This window comes from Phoenix dactylifera, chromosome 8 (genome assembly GCF_051530095.1).
Source record: "Phoenix dactylifera cultivar Ajwa chromosome 8, Ajwa_hap1_PhDact_Kaust_v1.1, whole genome shotgun sequence".
Taxonomy (NCBI): domain Eukaryota; kingdom Viridiplantae; phylum Streptophyta; class Magnoliopsida; order Arecales; family Arecaceae; genus Phoenix; species Phoenix dactylifera.
In genome coordinates this window covers 26,237,695-26,259,885 of record NC_143197.1, presented here as the reverse complement: position 1 = coordinate 26,259,885, position 22,191 = coordinate 26,237,695, and the positions used below count along the sequence as shown (strand labels likewise).

Sequence of the window (22,191 nt, the reverse complement as noted above, 5' to 3'; positions counted from 1 at the left end):
CAATTGACAGTCTATGCACACGCTTAATGATCATTATGGTAGAGGTCCTTCCCAAGATTTCTCAAGTGCTTATCAAAACCTATGGGCAAGGCTCAATCACAAGAGATACTCTGGCTGTGTCGTATGGCTCCTGCTGAAGACGCCCAACTCTAGTCATGAAAACAGTGGTTTCAAGATCCCCCTTCCTTTCAGGAAACATTTCAAAACTTCTCGCACTAAGTTCTGTAATTAAACTGCTGATGTTAAGGGACTTACCTAATATGGGGGCCTTGGAGGTTGGCGGAGCCTGCTAAGCTGATATGATACACCCGGAAATTTCAGATGCATATGTCAAAACACTCCTGAACGCAAGTATCTGGTCATGGATGGAAAGGATTCTTACCCAAACCCCTGAGAGCAAATATTAATTAGTAGATTGTGTTGCCATATATGGATGTCATGCACCAATTCAAAAAACAAAAAGATGGTGAGAAATTCCTACCAAGGTGTTTCAACGTGTAGATAGAGCTTGCCATAAAATCTGGAAGGGCAGCTGGTGTGCACAAGGACCTCGGAAGCAGCCTTCCTAAGTTCCTTGACCCGAAAAGTTCTAAAAAAGACGAAAGATACAAAGGTCTGACAGCAAGATCATGCGAGGCATATTGAAACACAACCACCAGAACCACAATTTGCTCAATTATCAAAACACACTACTTAAGAAATTTCTGACCATGTAAAACTTGTACAAACATGTAAGAATTAAGAGAAGAAAGTATACAATTAACAGCAGAATTACATCATCTAGGTTACAAAAGTTGATGGCTTCCCAAGTTTTAGCTCGGATGGATCTTGATAGTTCCTCTGCACTTCTCCTATATGAAAGCCACCACACCATGAAGGCAAACCCGCAAAAGTCAGCGCTGTTCATTCAGTTACTAAAGCGACTTTTCAGAGTCTTCGCGACTGTTGACCGATAACCAGTGACAGGACATTGCCACATGCCATACCAATGTCATCCTTTGAAATCTAGATTACAGGCAGCAAGGGAAACTGGAAAAAAACTGCACAATGTCAGGAAGACAATATGTCATCAGGAACAATGTTCAAATTCATCAGCATACTCAAAGAACATGCACTTCTTTTTGGTACTCAATCTAGCATGTAACAAAATAAAAGATCACGAATAATTTCAACAAGAACCAGCAGGATAAAACATTCTCTGTGTATGCCGGTCATTACCCTGCTTGATTAGATGAAGTAACTTCATTGTTCTCCATTCGGTTAATTTAACATCAATATCTGCTGATTTCAATAATTAAGGTAAATGTGTCTTGGGAAGGATATGTATGTACATATGCATGCATGCATGCATGTATATTTCCTATGTCAGAATAATGAATTTCATGGGTCAGCTATTGCATATCCAGAAAAAAAGAGAGAAAAAGAAGTGCTTGAATTATTAATAACAGATATGCTAGAGGATAGGCAAGTGCAGTAATGCTCTAATGATGGTCCCATGCAATTAAATGAAGAATATAGGAAGGGATTTTGTACGTTATCAAAACAAGAAATTACACCAAGGAAAGAGTGGTTGAGAATTTTTTGATGAAAACAGTGATTGAGAATTGATTGAAATGATATGAGCATGTCAAACAAAGACAATGATGGCCAGGAAGAGAGCAATTTGGATTTGTGCAAAAGGTCAGAGACAAGCAGAGACCTGAAACAACATGGACTGAGGTCGCAACTTGTACAAGAGCAGTTGGACAAGATGAACTCCTAATAGAAGCACATGGCAAAACTGGAGTAAATGGCAAAACTGGATTCCTAAAGCCCGCCCTAAATTGTTGGGTTAAAGCTTCTTGAGAAAAGTTATATAGAGTAATTAAAAAAAGAGAGATAAAAAACAGATTTTTCTTAAGGGAACTAAGGAAGAAAGCAACAACAAGAACAACCAAAGTAATGTCATACATGGATGAAATAATCATCAAATGACTAGCAGATATTAAATCAGAGACATATATGTTAAAAAATTACCACTTTAGTCGATATGAATTTTGCAAACAGGTGAGATTACTTTCTTCAAAAAGAAAGAAAGCAAGAAACACGGGGTATAGATTCTTGCCTTGAGAGTTGGGTTATTATTTTATTTACCCCATGCATATCTTCCTCAAGATTTAGAGGAAAAAACCTCGACATTTTTGGGATCCGCATAAACACTTCTTAGCTCTACGGGGCCCCATGCCACCAGATTCAACTTCCCCCTGGCCATAATCATATGTCAATTCTGTCAGGGGAGGAATGTGCTTGATTGCAAAAAACATGATATGTGGGTATCCTTCATCAGCATATTCATGTTGAACAGGCTGCCAAAAGACATTAGGAGAGCAGCTATGGTTCATAAAACGGGATATGTTGCCCATATTCCTTGCACTTATGATAATAGGCAGCGGCTTAAAAGTCTCACTTAAGTCATTTGTGCTTGGTTCTCCAAGCAACTCAGGTTCATAGTTCCATTTCAATGTCTTCTCACCAGCACCTGTTGTCTGAAATATGTATTCATCCTCTTCACCATCATCATCCAATCTGATTTCATCAACAACTTCGCCTGCATATTCACAAATAAATGTACCTGCCCGAATAGGATCCCAGGATCGAAGACCCCAACCCTTGTCCCTTGTTCTGAAAACTTCAAAGTGGAGCCTAATACCCTTCTGAGTCACTCTATTCCGGCAATTAATAGAGCACTGACAAGAACCACCACATTCATATATTATAGGCTTGCGGCTTACAAGGAACCCGGTTGAACTATATGGAAGGTCACCACCATTTTGTTGAGCACAAGAGCATTTGGTATCACCAGGAAGGCACACGCTAAGGCATGCGCAGCCCCCTGATCGTCTCATTGAGCTAATAGGTCTCAAATACTTAACTTTTGTGACATATGTGAAATGGCTGGGTCCCTTCTCACCATCAACATCATTAACGAGGCAAACAGGTATATTTTCAATACCAGATGATATGTCCGGGAGTATAACTCTTTCTCTAGATGCTGGATTCTCTTTCCATTTCTGAGTCCGTTTCCACACTGAAAGTCCATCAGACTGTCCTGGTTCTCTTAGCAACTGGTACTTGAAAACATTAAAGCCAGACTTACTTTTGTCTATCCAGGACTTCTGAATCTTATAAAGGCCATCATAGATGTAAATCTTGCCATTCTGCACGCTGAAATCTTTTGCACTCCTTATTACCCTAATCTCATTCTTCCGGTCCTTGCTTCTCTCCAGAGCGAGGTTACCTCTTTCAAGCTTTTGGTCATCCATTTGATTTTTGCTGTTTTTGCTACTGCCTCCCTGGCCGCTATAAACCAAAACATCCACATCATCTTCTTCATTTTGATAACCCCCAGATGACACAATACTGATGGCCACAGTATCATCCTGTTCACCGAACCTTGCATTCATGTAATCAATACCAGCCATGCTAGGGGCATGCAACCCAACCACACACATTTCCATCCTAAAATAGAAAATATCCCCAATTTCAATCCCTGGAATAGGTCCTATCCTCTTCCCTAAATTAGCCCTGAGATTGTTAGCCATCATGATGGCCCCAGCTTTTAAATCTGCACGCCTGTTTATATCATTTGCCTCATCCACCTGCAGAAGCCTCCGACGAAGCGCATCAAAAGTCATGAGGATCACCTCTACTGATTTCTTGGGATCATGCAATGAAGATGGCACCAAAGCTAGCTCACTGTCGAAAACCTTTCTAGGGCGTGCCCTTTTGACCTTCAACCCATCAGTGATCTCTGTATCAGAACCAACTGAACGATAGCTACTTAAGTGTACGGGCCTCTTAATCCTCCTTCCGGATGTTGAGGTGTGGCCACTGTAAGTAGGTTCTTCATCATCGTCCAATGGGATGATGTTTGATCGTGGTGTCCGAAAGGAAGCAGAGAGTGGAGTGGCTCGAATACAGCCATTAGCGTTGGGTATTTCAACATCAGCAACTCCAGCCCCAGGAACAGGGCCCACTGGCCCCTGGTGAGGGGCTTCTGAAGTGGCAAATGAGGCGAAAGCTGGAGAGAAGCCAGAAGGGCACCCCGACTCGAAAGCAGATGGGAATGGACCAGCAGGGGCGACACAAACAAAAGGAGGGGCAGTTGATTGGGTTAAAGTGTTCAAACCCAGTGGTGCAGGAAACATTGGAGCTAGGGACCGTAATGGCTTCACATCTAGTACTGCATCTTCATTGGATGAACAAGGACTGCAGTTTGATTGCCTTTCCATGGAGTCACTGGAAGCTGCAGACCAAGAGCATACATTTTCAATGAACTGTGTTTCACTTCACATTTTGATGGCACAGATAAGCTACTAGATTAAATTTATAAATATCAAAAAACTATCAACGCATTTGATTGCTACATGCAGAGGATTAAAATATTAAAGAAAGTGAAAAAATCAGCAACAGTATTAAAATGATAGCTGATAACCTAAATACCAGCAAAAGAATTAAAATAAAATATGTACTAAACTTTTGCTGCAGAATGGAGAGATAACGCAAACTCATTTAGAAAAAAAAAAAATGAAGCTTTGTAGGAAAAAGAATCGTGCAGGTGGAATAGAAGCTTAAAGATGGTTCCCAAGCAAACTAGCAATTAGCACCATAAAATAAAGCTTAGCTTATGATGAAATCGGAGTTTAAAGTTGGAGAAAGAATGAACACTACCAAGGAACGCATAGTTTGAATTAAAACAACGAATTAAGGGAGCTACACGCAGAGCATGGCACTACCAAGGAACGCATAAAAACTGGATCTATATTGGAGACACGCAAAGACAAAAGCACCCAAATTGAAGATTTACGAAGATGGGACGAAATTAAAAGGTGAAGATCTTGCCAATAAATGAACTGAATACCGAGAAAAGGATTCCAATTGAAACATTAAGTAACTAATTCCCGCTGCAAAACAAGGACGGATAAAAGCGAACTCATGTTAAAAAAAAGGGGTCAAGAAACAGCTTTTATAGAAAAACAAGCAAGCAAGATGCGACCGAGATAAGAGATTAAAGGTACTCTTCGACCGATCAATAAATCGAACAAAAGATCAAAACATGATGAAGATTATAAGCGCTCACGTAGAGATAAAGAGAAAACCCTAGAAACAAGCAGAAGCAAAAGTAACAGATACAAAAGCTTACAAATCTCTCATAATTTGTTTAAAAAAATAAATAACTAGAAGAAGTCGCAAAAGCTTACCAAGACCGAAAATCTCGACGAAATGGACCCCAAAAACCGTGATTTCCCAAAGGATTTTGCAAGAAATTCCCAGATTTGACGGCCAAAACAGCTTCAAACCATCGATCACAAGCTACATCAAAGAACTTCAGAGCGATCTGGGGCACTTTCTTTCTTTAAAAAAAGAAACACTTACCTCGAGCAATCGAGGAGAGGTTAAGGTGTCGATCGTGCTCTTTCTTCTTTTTCCACGGCAAAACACTATAGAAAGGATCTAATAGCGGTAGCCGCTCTCAGAATAGGGTTCATCCGCTTTCCTCTTGCTTTATAATGCCACTAGAATAGTTAACTTCGACTTGGTTTCAGGAAAGTGGGCCTAGATGGCTTGGGAGCCGTTGGATTCACCTCGAGATTCCCTCTGGGCACGAAATATTTCGGTCCGTGTCAGAACGTGGGTGGGACATGTGAAAGGAAACAAAGGGGAAATTACGGAAACCCCCTCGAGGTACATGGATTGGGCTGTAGGGATTGACTCGGTTTTATAATTTGATGATGATCTCTTCCTTTTCGGTACCGAGTTGGAACCCGCTCCGGGTTGTCGTGTCTTTCGCGCGAAAGAATGATTTACCTCAACCGTTGGATCGAGCCTCGCACGGCTCTCAAAGCACTCCGTACTCGCCTGCACAGATCTCGAAGCCGATATTGCGCGATCCAACGGTCGAAAGATACAACCCGAACCCGTTGGAACTTGGATCCGCAAGACAGTGGCCACCCACAGTCCAAGCTGAAACCTTGAGCAATCCGACGCATGATTGATCTAGAGATTTGAAATCTATCCCTTTCTTTGCCTAAATTTGCATGCGAGCCTGGATTTGATGGCAAGATTAATGCTTTCTCAAATCCATACTATTTTCTTTTTTTGTTGGTACATCGATCGCTCACGCCAACTTGGCATGAATTCCACCATCAGCATCAAAAAAAATAAGATGACATAAAAAATAGAAAGTAAAATTTTTATGCGAAGAATGCTTTTTTATTTTTCTCACATTTTTAAACACATGCACAGTTAACATCAACCTTTAACATGGCATTAAATCCCCTATAGATCATACAGGAACTTTCTATATCTTGGGCCCTGGCAGGTTTTATTAAAGAATGTTTAGTTGGAAACCATCTAGCTCAAGTATATGCATAAATTTTGGGGTCCGAAAATGAAGTGACCTATCCCATAAATCTTTGCCTTAATTTCTTTTTCTAACTTTAGAATAACTTTATTTTTTTTCCTTTTTTTTTCAGTAAAAATGACCGACAGACAGAGCACGCTGGCGCAAGAAACTTCACCAGCATTCTAAAGCTGGCTGGCATCTTCTAAATACTCCCTTGTCATCAAGATTAGGGTTTATATTTGTTCGCTGTCTCCGTTGACCGGCATCAAATAAGAGAGATACATCTCATGATAGGGAGAACCTTTTTACATCAAGACGACAACATGGAAACAAACATGGAAAGGGAGCATAATGCAAAACCACCCTGCACCAATCCTCTCCCTGCAGTGTCTTCAAATGGGACTAATGACAGGCGCCATATGACACAGTTTGCATCACTAGATCTCTCTGGCAACTAATGACAAAGAATTTGATTGTTTTGCCGTATCTATATGATGCTGGAAAGTTTAAAGAGGAAAATGCAAAGCCTGAAACAGTTTACATTAGACAGTTTCATCAGTAAAACTCTTCAGTGAGTGCCTAAAGTAAGAATAAAGATCAGCAACCCATGCAAAAGAAAAAAAAAAGACTTGTTTATCACAATCTGGATGGTAGAGAACTGAACTGATGATCAAAGTAATGTAAATTCAGACTACAGATTATGAGCAAATAACAATGGAAAGTTGGGTTTCTTTCCCTTAAAAACGGATCTAAAAAATAATGCTTTTTTGAATATGACCAGAGGTAATCGCTCACTTTGACCATGATTAACAATTACAAAGCATGCCGCCAAATACTTATTAATTAAATTTTCACGAATCAATCTTGGCACTTCCACCTGATATTTTAAGACGGACACTCAATGACACCTTGATGCACAAGGAAAAGCAATTTGCTGGTGTCTGATATGCAGGAAGCATTAAATTCTCCTGAGAGAAGTTTATGGATGGTGAAAGCTGCCTCCAAGCACATCCAAACCTGAAAATAAATCACTGGATGCTTTTAAACCGTTGAATTGTTAACATGCTCAACTCCACATATCGCTTCGCGCAGTTACTGAGGCGTGTAGTTTTGCTATAACTAAAGCTGTTTCTGATACTTCCAGTGATGCACTCATCCCAGCAAACATCAGTGATCTTTGCAACTATTTCATTCGCAATGGCCTTCTGTTTCTCCTCCTGAGTATATAAAATTTGGTTAAAAGCACACATAATAAAAGCCAATTTAGACAATTCAAAACTAGTGCAAGGTTGCCAACATGATAAACTTAGCGTAACACACTTGTATATGTCAGGATATTCTATCATTCTCAAATTCAAATAGTGGCACTTCAAGATATTATTATTCAAAGATCTACATTCCAAAAAAAATAATCAAAAAGAGAGGAAAAGGAACAATATTAAGGAAGAAGACGGTGTATAATGATGTTTTGGTTGAACTATTGTTGAATATTCTTCTAAGCAACTTTTATTTAGACTTCCACTTTGATGTGTTTCTCAATATTCTTCAGAACTGAACTTTGTTAAGGAAAGGTCAAAATTTTATTTTGTGCATCAAGGGATTAAAAGATTCTGTCTGCATCAGGGTTGCAACATCACAACCTTGACATTAACTTGGCTCCAGCATGTTTAGCATATGTGCATGAGTCAGCTTTCATCTGGTAAATTCTATCCAGATCTAAGGGTTGAACTATCACAGAAAAACAAGGCAGAACATTACCTGTTATGCATGAAAGGTCTATATCCTACTTTCTGTAACCATTTCTAAGGCTAGGGTTAAGCTGAGTGATCATCAAACATATTGAAAGAACATATTCTTGGCATGTTTCAACAGCAAGCCTACAATTTTGTTAAAGGTTTAGAAATGGTGCTGCCTCAGAATTGAAATTATACACAAATTATGCATATTTAGAATGTGAGCAAGTCTATAACAATATCGTAGCAATAATTTTACTTGAAGATTATAATAGTAATATTTTGCTAGCAGGGCACAACATTTTATTACTAAAACAAACTGTATTAATGGCACTCTGACATCATATATCAATGTCTTGCCCAATACATTACAAATATCTTACACCTCAAAAACATCCTTGAAGTGTTTCAGATCTGATACCATTATATCAATAGTTCAACTTGGACTAAGGCTGAAATCGGATCGAATACTAGGATGTCCATATCCACATTTGCTTCATTTGACGAACATAAATACAAATGTTTGTCGGAGGCAAAAATTCATATCCATATTTATTTTAAATGGATATGGATGTAAATCGGATACCGGAAGCATGGATATAAATACAGATATAATTCAAATAATCAAACTCTATGACCACATAATTAAAGATATTACTAAATGGATCATAAATTAAGTTAATAGCAGGTTAATGTGGTCAGTTATTTTCTTAAAAGTCAATGAGTGCTACATAAAATTAAATAGGGTTACAAATGGAATCGGATATTTGGATACGGATTGGATAGTTGTCTATCCATATCCGTATCTATTTTTCTTTGATGGATACAGATACGGATACGGATATTAATTCGATGCTCAAATTTCTATCCATATCCGAATAGATTCGGATACAAAAGCAGATCCGGATAAATATTATCCGATCCACTTTCACCCCTAACGTGGACCTCTGACCAACTCTAAGCTACTAACAGTAAATATATGAAATCTTCGCAATCTATAAAGGAAAACAAATTTGGAAAGAGAACATAACAACAAAAGAGCTGTAAACTGAAGTTTATCAAACTTGTTCGTTGTGATTAACAAAGAAGGGGACTGAAATAGTAGACAGCTTGATGATTGACAGCATAACATGCAAAAGGCCAAATACCCAACAGCTTACACTAAAGGCTACCCCAAAGAATTTTTACATTAAGATAATAAAATTTATGTATCTGATAGCACGTGATTGGACTACAAATAAAACCAGTTTAGTGCAACTGCCACTTTTTAGGTGTCTAAATTGTTAAATGCAAATTTACAATAACTTTAGCTCAAATAAGAAGCGCAAAGGCTGCAAACCTGCATACAGTAAAAATGACTAGTTGCAGCAGTTGAGATGAGTCAGAAGCATTTATTGTAAGTTATACTAGAGGTTAAATATAATTTCTTTCATTTTATCTCCATGCAACTGCAAATTATTCAACATCTTCAGTTACCAGTAACCAAACAAGATCTTAAGCTAAACAAAGTTGCTTGGATGAGCAAAACCATAAAAAACATTATAAGAAAATATAAACAATGCTTTGGGGACAAACACTACACTAAATCCAAAATAGAAGCATAAATTTTTGCATGTGCTAAAGCTTATAACAAGTAAATAGAATCCTCAGCATGTGAATCCTTACATTTTTCACTAGCAAAAGAGTTTAATTGCTAATCCCCCCAAAAAAACCTCTTAGAATCTTTATTTCTTCTGCTCAGCACACCTTAAAAATCTGGTCACATTGAAGATAATTTTTATAATGTGATCGGTGAAAAAAGAAAAAAAAAAGAACTTGTATCACACATAGTTCACCTCAACATTGTATGATTATATCAAAAACCTATAAATGCTGTAAAAACAGTGTTAAGAATACGTATGAATTTGAATTGAGATACAAACCATGGGGTGCATTAATCTGTTTGAAGAGATCATATACATAAGAAGTTTGCATATTGCATAAAACAAGTAATATAGGCACAATTCTACTGAAAAGTGGTGCTACTTGTGTAAGCTTACAAGTAGTATAGGATGTTCTCAGCACCTCTAAGTAGGAATTTAAAAACATGGAGAATATTTATAATAATAGTTAACTCACAAAGTTAACATGGAAAGGATTTTTAAATGATCAACATGACTAGGTTAGCTATATAATAGGTGAATGGTCCACTTTTCTATCCAAATATAGAAGTTAAAAAGTTCTGTGTAATATGTTAAAGCTTGCAAGATCACAATTTTATTTAATAAGGTTAGCCATTTTTATCTGTTTTCATAAGTTATCCTTGTTGGACACAAATGTTGTAATGTTGAGATCAATTTTCAGCAAATATAACGCCATATTGGTTTCTTTTAGAAAGAGAGAGCAGAAAGATGATTGAAGAGTACCAAATGAAAAAAATCTTAGCATTCAATGATGATCGGAGTAAATAGAAAAGCATTCATTCACTATGAAATTTTACAAAGATGAAACCCAGTTATATTAATCACTATTGTAATTACTATATTGGTTCATTAAACCATGACACATTAATAGTAAGAGAAATAAATGTTTTTTTTCTCTTCATTTGTTGAAGACCTAAATTTGAGGAGGAACATTAGGATTTCAAGAATCTTAACGAAAATTTTCTCTATCAATCAGCTTTCTTTACATGTCATAACTTATGTCCCTGCATTCTCCAAACAAAGACAAACATGCAAGTACATAAGCGCAGAGAGAGAGAGAGAGAGAGAGAGAGAGAGAGAGAGAGAGAGAGAGAGAGAGAGAGAGAGAGAGAGAGAGAGGAGGGAGATTTAAAGATCTATCTAAACTATAAAGATCAGACCCCAAAGATAAGAATAACTTGATCTTCATAAGAAGTGAACTGCTGCAACTTGCTGTCTAAAATAGAACACATATTTCCCTCCTAAGGAAATACACTACACATTCACCATATTTAACCTTCCAAATTTAACACCTTACAATATATTCAAAGCAAACCAACTTTTTGGATATATGGTTCTCATCACTAGCATAAACATGATTGCGTGCTCATTAGCTACAAGCACAACCATAAAATCTGAAGAATGTAAGTAAAATAAATTGCAGAAGGGTTATGTGTTATTAGACGAAACAGTTAAATAATGAAAAGTTATGGAAACATTAACTTATTGTTAACCATATATTCCTTTATATTCATTTTTGGGTGCAATAGTCAAACCCTTGAAAGTATTTGAATGCAACACTCCTGTTTGGTGGCTATTGCCAAACCACAAAGGGTTCAGAACTTCAAAAAGAAATAAGAAACTATTAGATAACCAGAGTAGAAAAAAGGTAGGGCTTATGAAACTGTAGGAGAGGTAGGGCTTAACGCATTGGACATAAATATATCCATATCCGTGTTAGATAGGGATATTAATTGGATGCCAAAATTCATATCCATATTTATTTCAAACAAATACAGATACAAATTGGAAATTGACAGACCGATATAAGTCGGATAATTAAACTTTATAAATCACAAAAACAAAGGTAACACTATATGGAAAGTAAATTAAGTTAAAGATATGTTAATATTGTTATTTGTTTTCCTTTAAAGTTCATAAGAGCTATAGAAGACTAAATAGGATTGCAGATAAAACTAGATATTTAGATATGGATCGGGTAATTGTTTGTCCATAATCATATCCTATTTTCTTTGACCGATACATATATTAGTTGGATCCTAAAATTTGTATCTAAATCCAGATAGATTCGGATACAAAAATGGATCTGAAGGGATGTTATCTACTCCATTGTCACCCCTAAGAAGAGAAAAAGTAATTGAAACGGGTTCTAATAATCTCCAAAAACTAATTTGGCACTATTCATGGCAGGTTAATTATCAAGATTTTTCCACTGAAGAAACTAATTGGTAGATATGAACAAAGCCTTATCTATGTGAGCAAAACTTAAGAAACAGAAGAAAAAGGCGCTATCTCATTGCCTTTATTGGAGAAAGGCACATCAATATTGATGTAGTAAAAACATATGTGTTTGAGCCATGATAGTTTCAGCGAGGCAGCCATAACAACTTCAGGGCTGCAAATTTACAAGACTAGCGATAAAAGCCCTAAAGCAAATAAGAACAGTAAAATCACACATCTGAAACAAACAAACCGATCAAAGCCCAAACTCAACTGATAAAATAGCCAAGAAGGCCCAAAATTGAGATCATAACAATGTCCACAAATTGTTGTTTCTCATCCTTTTGAAAAATGTCAAGTGACCTAATCAAGACCTTCCACAGTAGACACTGTGATACTATTTCTAAGATCACGAATCACCACATTAAAAAAAAGAAGTATAATTAATGACATCAATCAGAACCATCTAGACATCAAGCGTGCATATTTGACGGAAATCAGTGCTCACAAGATGAGAAACGATGAGAACATATCAGCTCATCAATCAATGAGCGCTGAATTTTTTTTTTTTAAAGAAAAACATAAACAAATACTCAAAACAAAAATAAGCCACCTCCAGCAGGGTCTGAAACCTGGCTGTGTCAATGCACGAGATTTCCATACCCCTCCCTCATTCTCTCCCTCGGCCATCTCCTGCTATGCTCGCTTGGTCAGACAAAGTTCGGATCTGGACGTCCAGAGAGAATTTTCCATGCGCCTATGTTTGCTTAAGTTGCTGATTGCCCCTAAATATTTTCTTATATTACACATATGCCATTCTCTTTTTTGCTGATACTTGGCCTTTGAAGTATTATGGCATTTTATGTTTAATTCAACATACAGTTAGGGCAATGCTTCGAACATAGCTGAACCATAAGAAGACCTTGCTGGTTGACTAGCTAACAAATTCTTAACCTGAATTATTTCATTTTGATTTCCTGTCACAATCACTTTTCTTTTAATTATTATATCAAGATTAGATTAATTAAAATATAAACAACAAAACATGATGATAAAGATACTTGCCTCAATACCAACAGTTGATCTAAGAACAGAATCACAAAATTTAAATCTTCAATTTGCAAGGTAAAGAACTTAGCAGCTTTTGCAAATCAGGCAGCGTTAATGTAGGCTACATTAATTTGATCCAACTCCAAATCTTCTCTTGAACATTTGATAGCTGTATTTTAAAATTCTTCTATATTTGGTCTTCCAGATGGCCGCTTTTTATTCCATCCTTCAAACTGCAAGTCCAAAGAAATCTCAATGACCCCAACATTGCAGGCAATTTCAAGGTATAACCATTAGTCTACAAGGTCAACACGTACAGCAGAATCACCTTTCTGTGTCCATGATATAATTCCACACATCTATAGCTAATAAACAAGAAGAAAGGTGGGCATGGAGACAACACAGAACATTGCAATTTGGTACCTTTTGTTTGATTTAGTTGGGATCGGCAAGTAACCTTTACTTTTGAAAGTACAACATGGTAATGCTATGCCACACATGAGAAGCCGGATGAAAGACAGGCTCAAAACATAAGGGCTCACTGTTGCATGATTTGGGAAACGAAAGATAACAGAATATAGTTGTCTCCACAGAGTGCCCTATTAACCTTTTGACTGTGCTGTGTAGACTATAATTAACCTTTCAATCACAAGAACTTGACTCAGAGTTGCTCGTCACTAGGCATGCGTTTTTTTTCCTCTTCTACTTGCTTGAGCAATGCTTCCAGTTCAGCTTCTGTCAGACTGTCTAATCGCTTCTGAAAGAAAGGAGAACCCAAGTCATTTTTCATAACAAAATTAGCAGATGTCATATCAAAGCTTGTTTTGCTTTACAGTTCTCCCTTGTATCACAACAAATGCTGTAAACATTTGCAATAATAGAAGGTTTGCACGGTCGATATTGCATCACATCTTTATTTCTGGGAAAAGCATCACATCCTTTTTAAAAGAAAGGGAGGGAGTATATACATCAAGGACAAATGTTTGCAATGAAATTTGCTATAATAAAATTTTACAGTCTTTTCCTAATCCATATAGCTCTCTATTATGGAAGAGAATTGATAAAAATAGTAAGGCGCATACTAGAACAAGGAAAATAATTGGACTTTCACTCGAAAAGATATACTGCAGTACAGAGAATGGTGGATGAAAAAGTCAACATACCAATCAGGGGGCTATCTTTACACATTTTGACTATCGGCAGTTTATATGGACTAGTGGCAGTCGTATCTTTACAACTGCCAAGTGGAGCTCTGAGAGCATAACTTTTGTTTTCTTAAGATCATAAAATGTTATTATTTCTGAATGTTAAGCAATATTATTTTGGCAATCTCCAAAGTCCAAACTACTCAGGAAGAAATGAAAAACAGATAAGTACCTCATGTCTTTCGCCTTTAAGATAATTCATTAGCATGGCAAGGTAAGTACTTACGATGAAGTTCTTTATGCAACTTTTACCATTGAAAAGGAGGAGGAAGAGAGAGAAAGAGGGGTGGTGAGAGAAAGACTGAAAGAGAGAGTGAGTGTGTGTGTGTGATAAAATTCACCCTAAACAGGACTAAGTGGCCTTCTCTCCATAGGTAACACTATATATAACATCAGGAGCAATAGTGCCAGAACTGCAAAATTTGACTCCAAAATATTAACAAGCATTTCATAGATTGCTACTGATGTTTTATAACAGTGTGGAATTTTCAGATGAAAGAAAATCATAGTTAAAGAACAAGCCAACTTCTATAAAGTTGCTGACATTTGATACTTCTATATGCAAACTCACTTCAATGAAACATTGTTTTCTAATGCAAATATACTAACTTGCATGACTTTATTCTCGTAGTCTCTTAATTGCTGTGCATAAGTCATTTCCTTATTTGAGACTCTAAATAGGTAAGTAGAAATCCATCCAACTGTGAGCCCCAAGACCATAACTAACTGAACAACATTGCCTGCTTGCAAAGGATCAACTCCACCAAACTGCAATAGGACTCAAAAAAAGAAAAATGAGAGGAGGATATGCTAGCAGTTTGTGCGATAGATCATTAAGAAGAAAAAAAAACTGTTACTGCATATACAAGAGGTGAAGTGAGGATATAAGGTGGAGAAACTAGCATTACCTCCAATCCATATCTCAAACCAACACCTAGTACAGTTACTCCTAGACCAATAAGTAGCACATCTTTTCTTGTGTATCCAAAAGGCACTGCATGATAATAATTTTTTTTGTTTACTCTTTGATAATGAGATACCAGATAATGCATACGAACTGTAAAAGAGTAAAAAAGAAGATTCTCATCCTTTGTTGATACAAGATGTGCCACAGAGTAGACAACAAAGCTTCAAAGATTTTTATATAGGAGAGGGAAGAAAAACAAAGTTCGTTTCTCTCAGTTGTAGCTACTTATTTGACATTTGCTATGTGGTTGACTCAAGTATTTTGTAACAGGATTGTAATTTGGATACATCATGGATCTTGCATAAATGGCCTAGATTGGAAGTGTATTACATCGGCTCAGACAGATATATATTTCCTTTGATGTCTCTCATGCATATACCATGGGAGACGGGAAGGGGAATGGAAGCAAGGGGGTGAATGAGACAAAAAAGGAAGATAAAATTTTTACATTGCTCAGAGTTAAATTGGCAAAGTAAAGAAGGTGAGGCTAGGGAGTTATAATTTAATGATTCCAAGACCCAGCAGATAGTGTTCTCTCTTCATGACGTGGACTATGTCTGCTGCTCAGTAGACATTTTAGAACTCCTTCAAGGCCTAGTGCAGTACACAAAAGAATTTATGTTTCATGTTTGGCATATGATACAGCTAATGTCATTTGATGGTGCATCAGAGCGTGATCACAAGCCAAACATGGATCTCAAGGTGCTGTATCCCACACTCATCTGAAAGTGGAAATAGATTATCCACTGCGCAGTAGACCTAAACACTACCCTCTTCTTTAGTCATAAACATTAGCATATAGTGTATTCCCTAATGCCACTCTCTTTAGCAGATTCTTTTTCTACCTCCATGATACGAGTCTTAAATACTATAAATCACCTTCAGCAACTTATTCAGAAACGTTAGTTTAAATATAAGGACATAGGTAAGTAAATGCATACACACTCATCTCATACCCATCTTTGATGAAATTGGAGAAACCTAGAATTCAGTTCCTTATGCTTCTGCCATTTCCAGATCCTAATATTGTCATAGGTAGGATAGAGGATCATATCATTAAGAAGGAGAAAAGATGGCAACGTAAGGTCGAAAGAAACTTAAGGAAGTTACTAATGGAAGTGGACGATATCCTTAGAACAATATCTATTTGAGGAAAAAGGTGCTAATCAAAGACACAATTTCTATAAGAAAAGATCTATGATGCCAAGGGAGATCTGTCTCTCAGTTCACTATTGACGTGTGACAACCTCTCACAGCTTTTGCTTATCATAAGGTTTGTCTTAGTCCAATATGGTGGTTCCAAAATGTGAAGGACCTTTCAATTGCACTAGCTATCCCAGATCATAGTTTCTACACCCAGCCAATGGGGAAATTTTTCCCAAGCAGCTGTTTAAACGCTTTAAGGTTGGATAATTCAATTGTTGATCCATTAGTTAGGATGTTCATAAATACATTTTTTTTAAAAAAATGAGGAGCCATTCCTTGTGTCTTGATCAAAAGCACCATTTTCTTCGAACAGGAGCGGAAATAAAACAACATAAGATGCATTATCAAGAGTTTTTAGCTTTCAATCAGAAAGACACATGCAGATCATGGCTCAGTATACCTTCTCTTGGTCTGAAGATTTTGAATCCTCTGGAATACCTTCTGAGGATGATGAACCACTGCTTCTGGGCACTTTAAGAAATGTTCTTCTAGCATTTGATCCCGCAGAAAGTTTTCTAAAGCAAATGGCCGTGTTGATTTGGTTCCTACGAGGACAACAGACTACACATGCAATGGTACAGTTAGTGCTAATTGTACAGAAGAGTTTGGTTTGATCTGCAATATTCACAAGGATGCTTAGTCTACAAATTCAAGTTCATTCCAAAGGATAATAACTAGCCAAAACTGCAGGTAAAAGCATTAACATAATACAAGCATTTTTATCTTATGAAAGGACACAAGGAATCGAAGAATGATTAAGAGCAGACTAATTTCATCAAATGGCATATATTTTGTATCTTTTCTTCTTTTAGTACATCCTTTAAAGATAAAAATAACAACAATAAATTTAGAAATAAAAGCCTTGGACTAAATAGATGCAGACCATGATTAGTTTGATACCTAAGAACATCTAAGAAGAGCTGCTACCATATCATCGCCTAATATAATGCTAAGAGAATATTCTTTAAGAAAAATTATTTCGCGAAAAGTTAACATTCATCTATGCTACAACAGAGACTGATAGCTCATAAGTAAATGACAATACATGAATATCCTTTTCACACTTCTAGTTCATGTGCAATCATTTAGTCGACATCTTAGTTGCATGTGAAGTTTGAATTCACCAAATTTTTTTAATACATATAGAATGTACCAAATAGAATGCAGCATAACAAAGCATACTGTGAATAAGAGTCATATGAATGGGATTTATTCTAGAAGAATCAGTTAAAGACATTTTGAGAATTACTTCCTACAATCAACATTGATCAGTTACGCCCAAAAATTCCAATGAAATATAAAATGCTTGTTGTGGAGCTTTAATCCAGCTTAAATTAAAAGAATCAAACCGCAACAAGAACTCCCCCAATTTTTTTGTTAAAAAAAGAAAAAGAAAACCTTTAAATCAGCCGTACAACTTAGGCCCATTTCTGTAGATATCTCGGCACACAAAATCTCTAGACTAAAACAAAAATCGCAGAAAAGAACCACCAATTGCACCATGCTACGATGATCTAAGACTTAATAAATAAATAAATATAATGTCAAAGGGAAAGCATAAAAATCCACAACTATAGCTGCAGGGATCACTATGTCCAGAACCCAATAGGAAAAGGCATTAAAAAAAATAAATAAGTAAACTTTGAAGAATTACCGGAAATCCCCTGGGAAAGAGAAGGTGGAGGGAACCAATTGCTGCTTCTGCTCGAAGGGAACGTCTGAGCAGGAGAATCCCACAAAATCGAAGCTGGATTCGAGACAGAGCTACCCAATTTTAGAGCCAATTGGGATTTTTATCCGCATTTGGAGCTTCGTTTTTGGTAAATCGATTTTGGGCGGTTCAAGTCGTATATATCCGAGAAATTTTTCCCCCAAAAAATGTGGATAATGGTTGATTTATTTCTCTTCTTAGCACCAAAATTTTTAACTAACAGCAGACGGTGGTCCACGTGGCCGCGGGTGTATGGATGACAACACGCAGACGAGCACTGCTACCGCTTCCCCGTTGCATTCCCCTCCCAAGTTCCTCATCTTACGTGGCAGTCGGAGACTTGGGGTAAGGTGGCATTGGACCAGTTATCTAGCGCCACGTCATCATAAACGCGGCGGGTGGATGGGAAGTTGAGGATTTTCTTTAAGCGGACTCGGGTCAGATCTCATCTACGAACGGATCCAAATCACGAAGTGGATCCAAATACGCTTATACGGATTGGAATTCCATAAAATGATCAAAATTCCTCATTCATTACATTTATTTAAAACCCTAAGAATTTGCATGCTTTTTGGCCATCCTGCAGTACTTAGATAACCTTAATTAAATACAAGACCTCTCTGATTCATGTCTAGAGCTAGCAAGCTAGCTAGTTTTCTGCGAGCTTGTGCTTGGCTCAAGTTAGGCTTGCTTAGGTTAGCAAGCGAGCAAGCTAAAGCAGCATTTAGCTCGGTCAAACTCGGCTTTTATTTAGCTTAAAATACCATATGATTGTAGTGAATCTCTTCTTTTGTGGTCAATATAGCCAGAATTTAAGATAAATCAAGTTATATTGTAGTATGTCAGTTTTATTAGTTATTATTTAAATTACTTTATTAATCTATTCTTAAATTGTGACATTCAATTATTTGAGCATTCTCATTGTATATTTACGCATATGCTACTTGGCATGCAAAACAATGTCTATGAAAAAAATTAACACAACTTATGTGGTGACATGTAAGAACAGAATCTATTATAGACAGACCAATATTTTCAAAATGATACTAAAATCAATAAATAAATTTATATAATAGAGAAATATTTTAATTTTTTTTTAAAAAAAATAAGAAATCTATGCTTGCTGGCCTGTTGAGTTGGCTATATCTAGGAGTAAATACACGTAGTCCTATAAATACAATATTTTTTGACGAGCCCCAGTGGATTTGTATTAATATCTCTTTTCTTCCTCTCAAAAATCTTAATCGAATCACTTGAACATGATATTTAGTTGGCCCCAAAACAGTCTTGACTCCTGATCACCACAGTCCTTGTTACCTCAACGAAATCAAAAGCATAATAAATAATTTTAGACTTTAAAAGCTAAAACCATGTAGCTCACAATCACATCTAATAAAATTTTCCATAAGTTTTTTATGCACCTTTTGCAAAATTCTAAAAACAAAATTATGGTACAATTTAAACCGTGTCATATACTCGCATTGCAGTTCTCTGGCTTGAGGATGAAATAGTTCTTACACATTAAAACGGGATATGTAAAAAGAATCAGTATTTACCTGAGCCACCTAATCGGAGAGGCCAGGTCTTGCTTGATTGTAACTCTCAACCCAACCCAACTAAAACTTTAATTTTGACAAGTACATAAAGTTAAGCAGTATCTTAATTCGATATTTCCATGTAGTTAGCCAATGGAGGGTCATTTTCCAACACACAAAGATGACTTGCTGCACTAATTCATGCCTTCTTATCTGCATACGATTTTTTTTTTTTTTTTTGATTGAAAGGGAGGTATTACCACCCAGCAATTTATTAATTCAGGAGAATGTGTACAGAGAGAAATCAAACGAGTGCATGTCCGCATTGACGTGGAGACATCATCTACGTGTTACATGCATTCGCTCAGAGAAAGAGGTAGTGTAGAATAATTACAGGAGAGGGGTTATTACAAGATCATGGGGAGAAGGAAGTAAAAGAACAAAGGTATGTGAAAAGCCTTCACTGATCCTCTTTCCATACGTCCCTATGGATGTCAGCTTATATAAAAAAAGATCAGCAATACCCTTGATAGAATAATATAAAGACCATTCTAATCAAGAACTTCTATAAATATATCTTCAGAAGACCGTTGCTTATCCCGAAAAATCCTTCTATTCCTTTCTAACCAGATCTTCCACCAAATCACCATTGTCAGAGGAATGCAACCCAATCTCAGACATTTTTGTTCAGCTTTTTTTCCAAATGATCCAAAAAGATATGAAAGAAGTAGGGCTACTATGATCCGTAACTTAAGCAGGAATAAGTCCCAGATGTGTTTAGTAAAACTGCAGTTCATAAACAAATGCCAACCTGCTTCAAAACTAACTGGACTATGAGGCCAATTCCTTTTCTGTTTGTATATTAATTGGCTGACATCAGGGATTGTCGTAACTTCAAAGAAATTTCTACAGAATTTCGCTCAAGGGAGGAGAAGAATTTTAATATTTAAGCAAGCTCTTCTTTTCTAACACTCTTTCTTTTACTAATGCTGCAATTTATTTACTACTATTTGGAGAGTATATTCTAAAATACAGTGTTGCATGATATTAAAACAGAATTATGAAAGTGATGCAATAGAGGCTATAGAACCCGGGTCAGCAAAGGAATTTTAACTCCATTGATATATTTCCGAATATTCCTCTTCTTCTCTACTGGAGATGAGCCCCATTCACTCTCAACTAGAATTGGAACTCCTACTAAAAGACAATTACCAGCTCTTGGACTACAAACTTAATTATACTACCAAAATAAAACATCAGATAACGATGACTACACCTAAAACACTACTTCTGTCCTTGCTCAGATTGGATTTAAAGCACTTTCCTTCAATCTATGGAGTTAAAATTCCTTGGTTGACCTGGATTACACTGCATCAAAAAACTGGTCAGTTCAAGTGATAAGGCTTGATAAATGTGGTTTCCACGTAGCTCAACTTTAAATCCCGGGAAAGAGAAGTGATGAGAATTCCAGCAATAAACCATTTATAATTTGAAGGTCTACATCAGAAGACCTTTTATATCCAGGCAAAATTCTGAGCTGAGGGACGTCCTACATTCTCTTGAGGTCCCACAAAGCGGACGCAAGACTGAGAGCACGAGCAATATAAAAGAACACTTGCATGCATGGAGTTGATGCTTGCGGTTTTTTTAGCAAATGTTTGCGTCCTGTTTAGTCTCTCAAAACGGCCGGGGTGATGCGTGTTTGCTAGTAGGTGAAGATAAAGCCAAGTACGCAACGCAGTGGGTCAAGGCTTTATATTAACCAGCATCTGTTCCTATCTACATTGCATGAAGAGATAAGAACCAGGCCTATGAGAAAAGAGACGTTTTGGCGACACGTACGACTGAAAATGGGTGGATGGGGCATCCATTTGATGTCTAGGAGTCATGATGGGCATGATGCATCTCCATGGCCTCTTGGACAATGATGTTATAAAAAAAAAAAATGCAGCTACTAGTGGTCCCTAGTTCCTGAGAGTTTTATTTTTGTGTCATCAAAATCATTCCACTGTGTTACTTTGGCCATGGAATGGCCCATAGCGAATCTCTGAAGGGTAATTATATGGTTACTGGTTAGAGTGGGCAACGTCCTTCAGACTTTCTATAGGGAAAATAATTCCTATAGACGGATCAATGGTCATGTATAACTTTAACATAATTCCTTTGTTTAAGCTCTGATATCCCCGTTAAGCCTAATCTAATCATAAGCACCACAATTGATCCGTGATCAGCCTCAATAGATCTGTGCTAGAGTGTCCCCTAGTTCATATAGGTTATAGGCTAGATCTATTCTGATACCATTTGTAACAATTCAGAACTTCATCCAAAATAGCTAGTCGGAAGAGGTATTATTTGAATTCCTTAATTCTGTATAAGTACCAAAAAACTATGCAGCGAATAACTGATATGGAATTAAATACATGCCTATACGGATTCTCACATAATTAACCACACATGATCTCAATATCTAGTCCGTCAGACTATTATTTATTAGAAC

The 22,191-nt window shown here is 36.8% G+C and overlaps 2 protein-coding genes across 16 annotated transcripts; both read right to left on the bottom strand.

Annotated features, from left to right (window-relative positions):
* Positions 1–641: 641 nt before the first annotated feature.
* On the bottom strand, positions 642–5,550 carry LOC103709040 (histone-lysine N-methyltransferase, H3 lysine-9 specific SUVH1-like). Of its 11 annotated transcripts, none has more exons than XM_088703256.1 (4): positions 5,416–5,548; positions 5,241–5,331; positions 2,017–4,285; positions 642–1,040 (listed from the first exon to the last, which is right to left on the bottom strand). In XM_088703256.1, exon 3 carries the CDS (start codon positions 4,269–4,271, stop codon positions 2,157–2,159), a length of 2,115 nt encoding a protein of 704 aa, XP_088559382.1. In that variant the 5' UTR covers positions 4,272–4,285; positions 5,241–5,331; positions 5,416–5,548; the 3' UTR covers positions 642–1,040; positions 2,017–2,156. The 11 variants fall into 11 exon arrangements, with proteins under 11 accessions (XP_088559382.1, XP_088559384.1, XP_088559380.1 ...); XM_088703258.1 differs by having other exon boundaries at positions 642–1,029; XM_088703254.1 differs by having other exon boundaries at positions 642–1,029; positions 2,105–4,285.
* A 1,467-nt stretch (positions 5,551–7,017) lies between these two features.
* LOC103709114 (mitochondrial import inner membrane translocase subunit TIM8-like) lies at positions 7,018–16,991 on the bottom strand. 5 transcript variants are annotated; one of them, XR_015968264.2, is made up of 5 exons: positions 16,849–16,991; positions 13,494–13,827; positions 12,634–13,303; positions 9,784–9,873; positions 7,462–7,602 (listed from the first exon to the last, which is right to left on the bottom strand). XR_015968264.2 is itself a non-coding variant. In XM_088703263.2 (3 exons), exons 2-3 carry the CDS (start codon positions 12,679–12,681, stop codon positions 7,414–7,416), a joined length of 237 nt encoding a protein of 78 aa, XP_088559389.1. In that variant the 5' UTR covers positions 12,682–13,368; positions 13,494–13,635; the 3' UTR covers positions 7,018–7,413. The 5 variants fall into 5 exon arrangements, 2 of the variants coding, with proteins under 2 accessions (XP_088559389.1, XP_088559387.1); XR_015968265.2 differs by having other exon boundaries at positions 13,086–13,303; XR_015968266.2 differs by having other exon boundaries at positions 9,784–13,368.
* Between the last annotated feature and the right edge of the window lie 5,200 nt (positions 16,992–22,191).

Coding starts and splice junctions, on each gene's coding strand:
- LOC103709114 (XM_088703263.2), bottom strand. CDS start 12,681: ATGGAAATCTCGTGCATTGACACAGCCAGGTTTCAGACCCTGCTGGAG. Junction 7,603..12,633: donor GGTTTCAGACCCTGCTGGAG/GTGGCTTATTTT, acceptor TTATATACTCAG/GAGGAGAAACAGAAGGCCAT.
- LOC103709040 (XM_088703257.1), bottom strand. CDS start 4,271: ATGGAAAGGCAATCAAACTGCAGTCCTTGTTCATCCAATGAAGATGCA.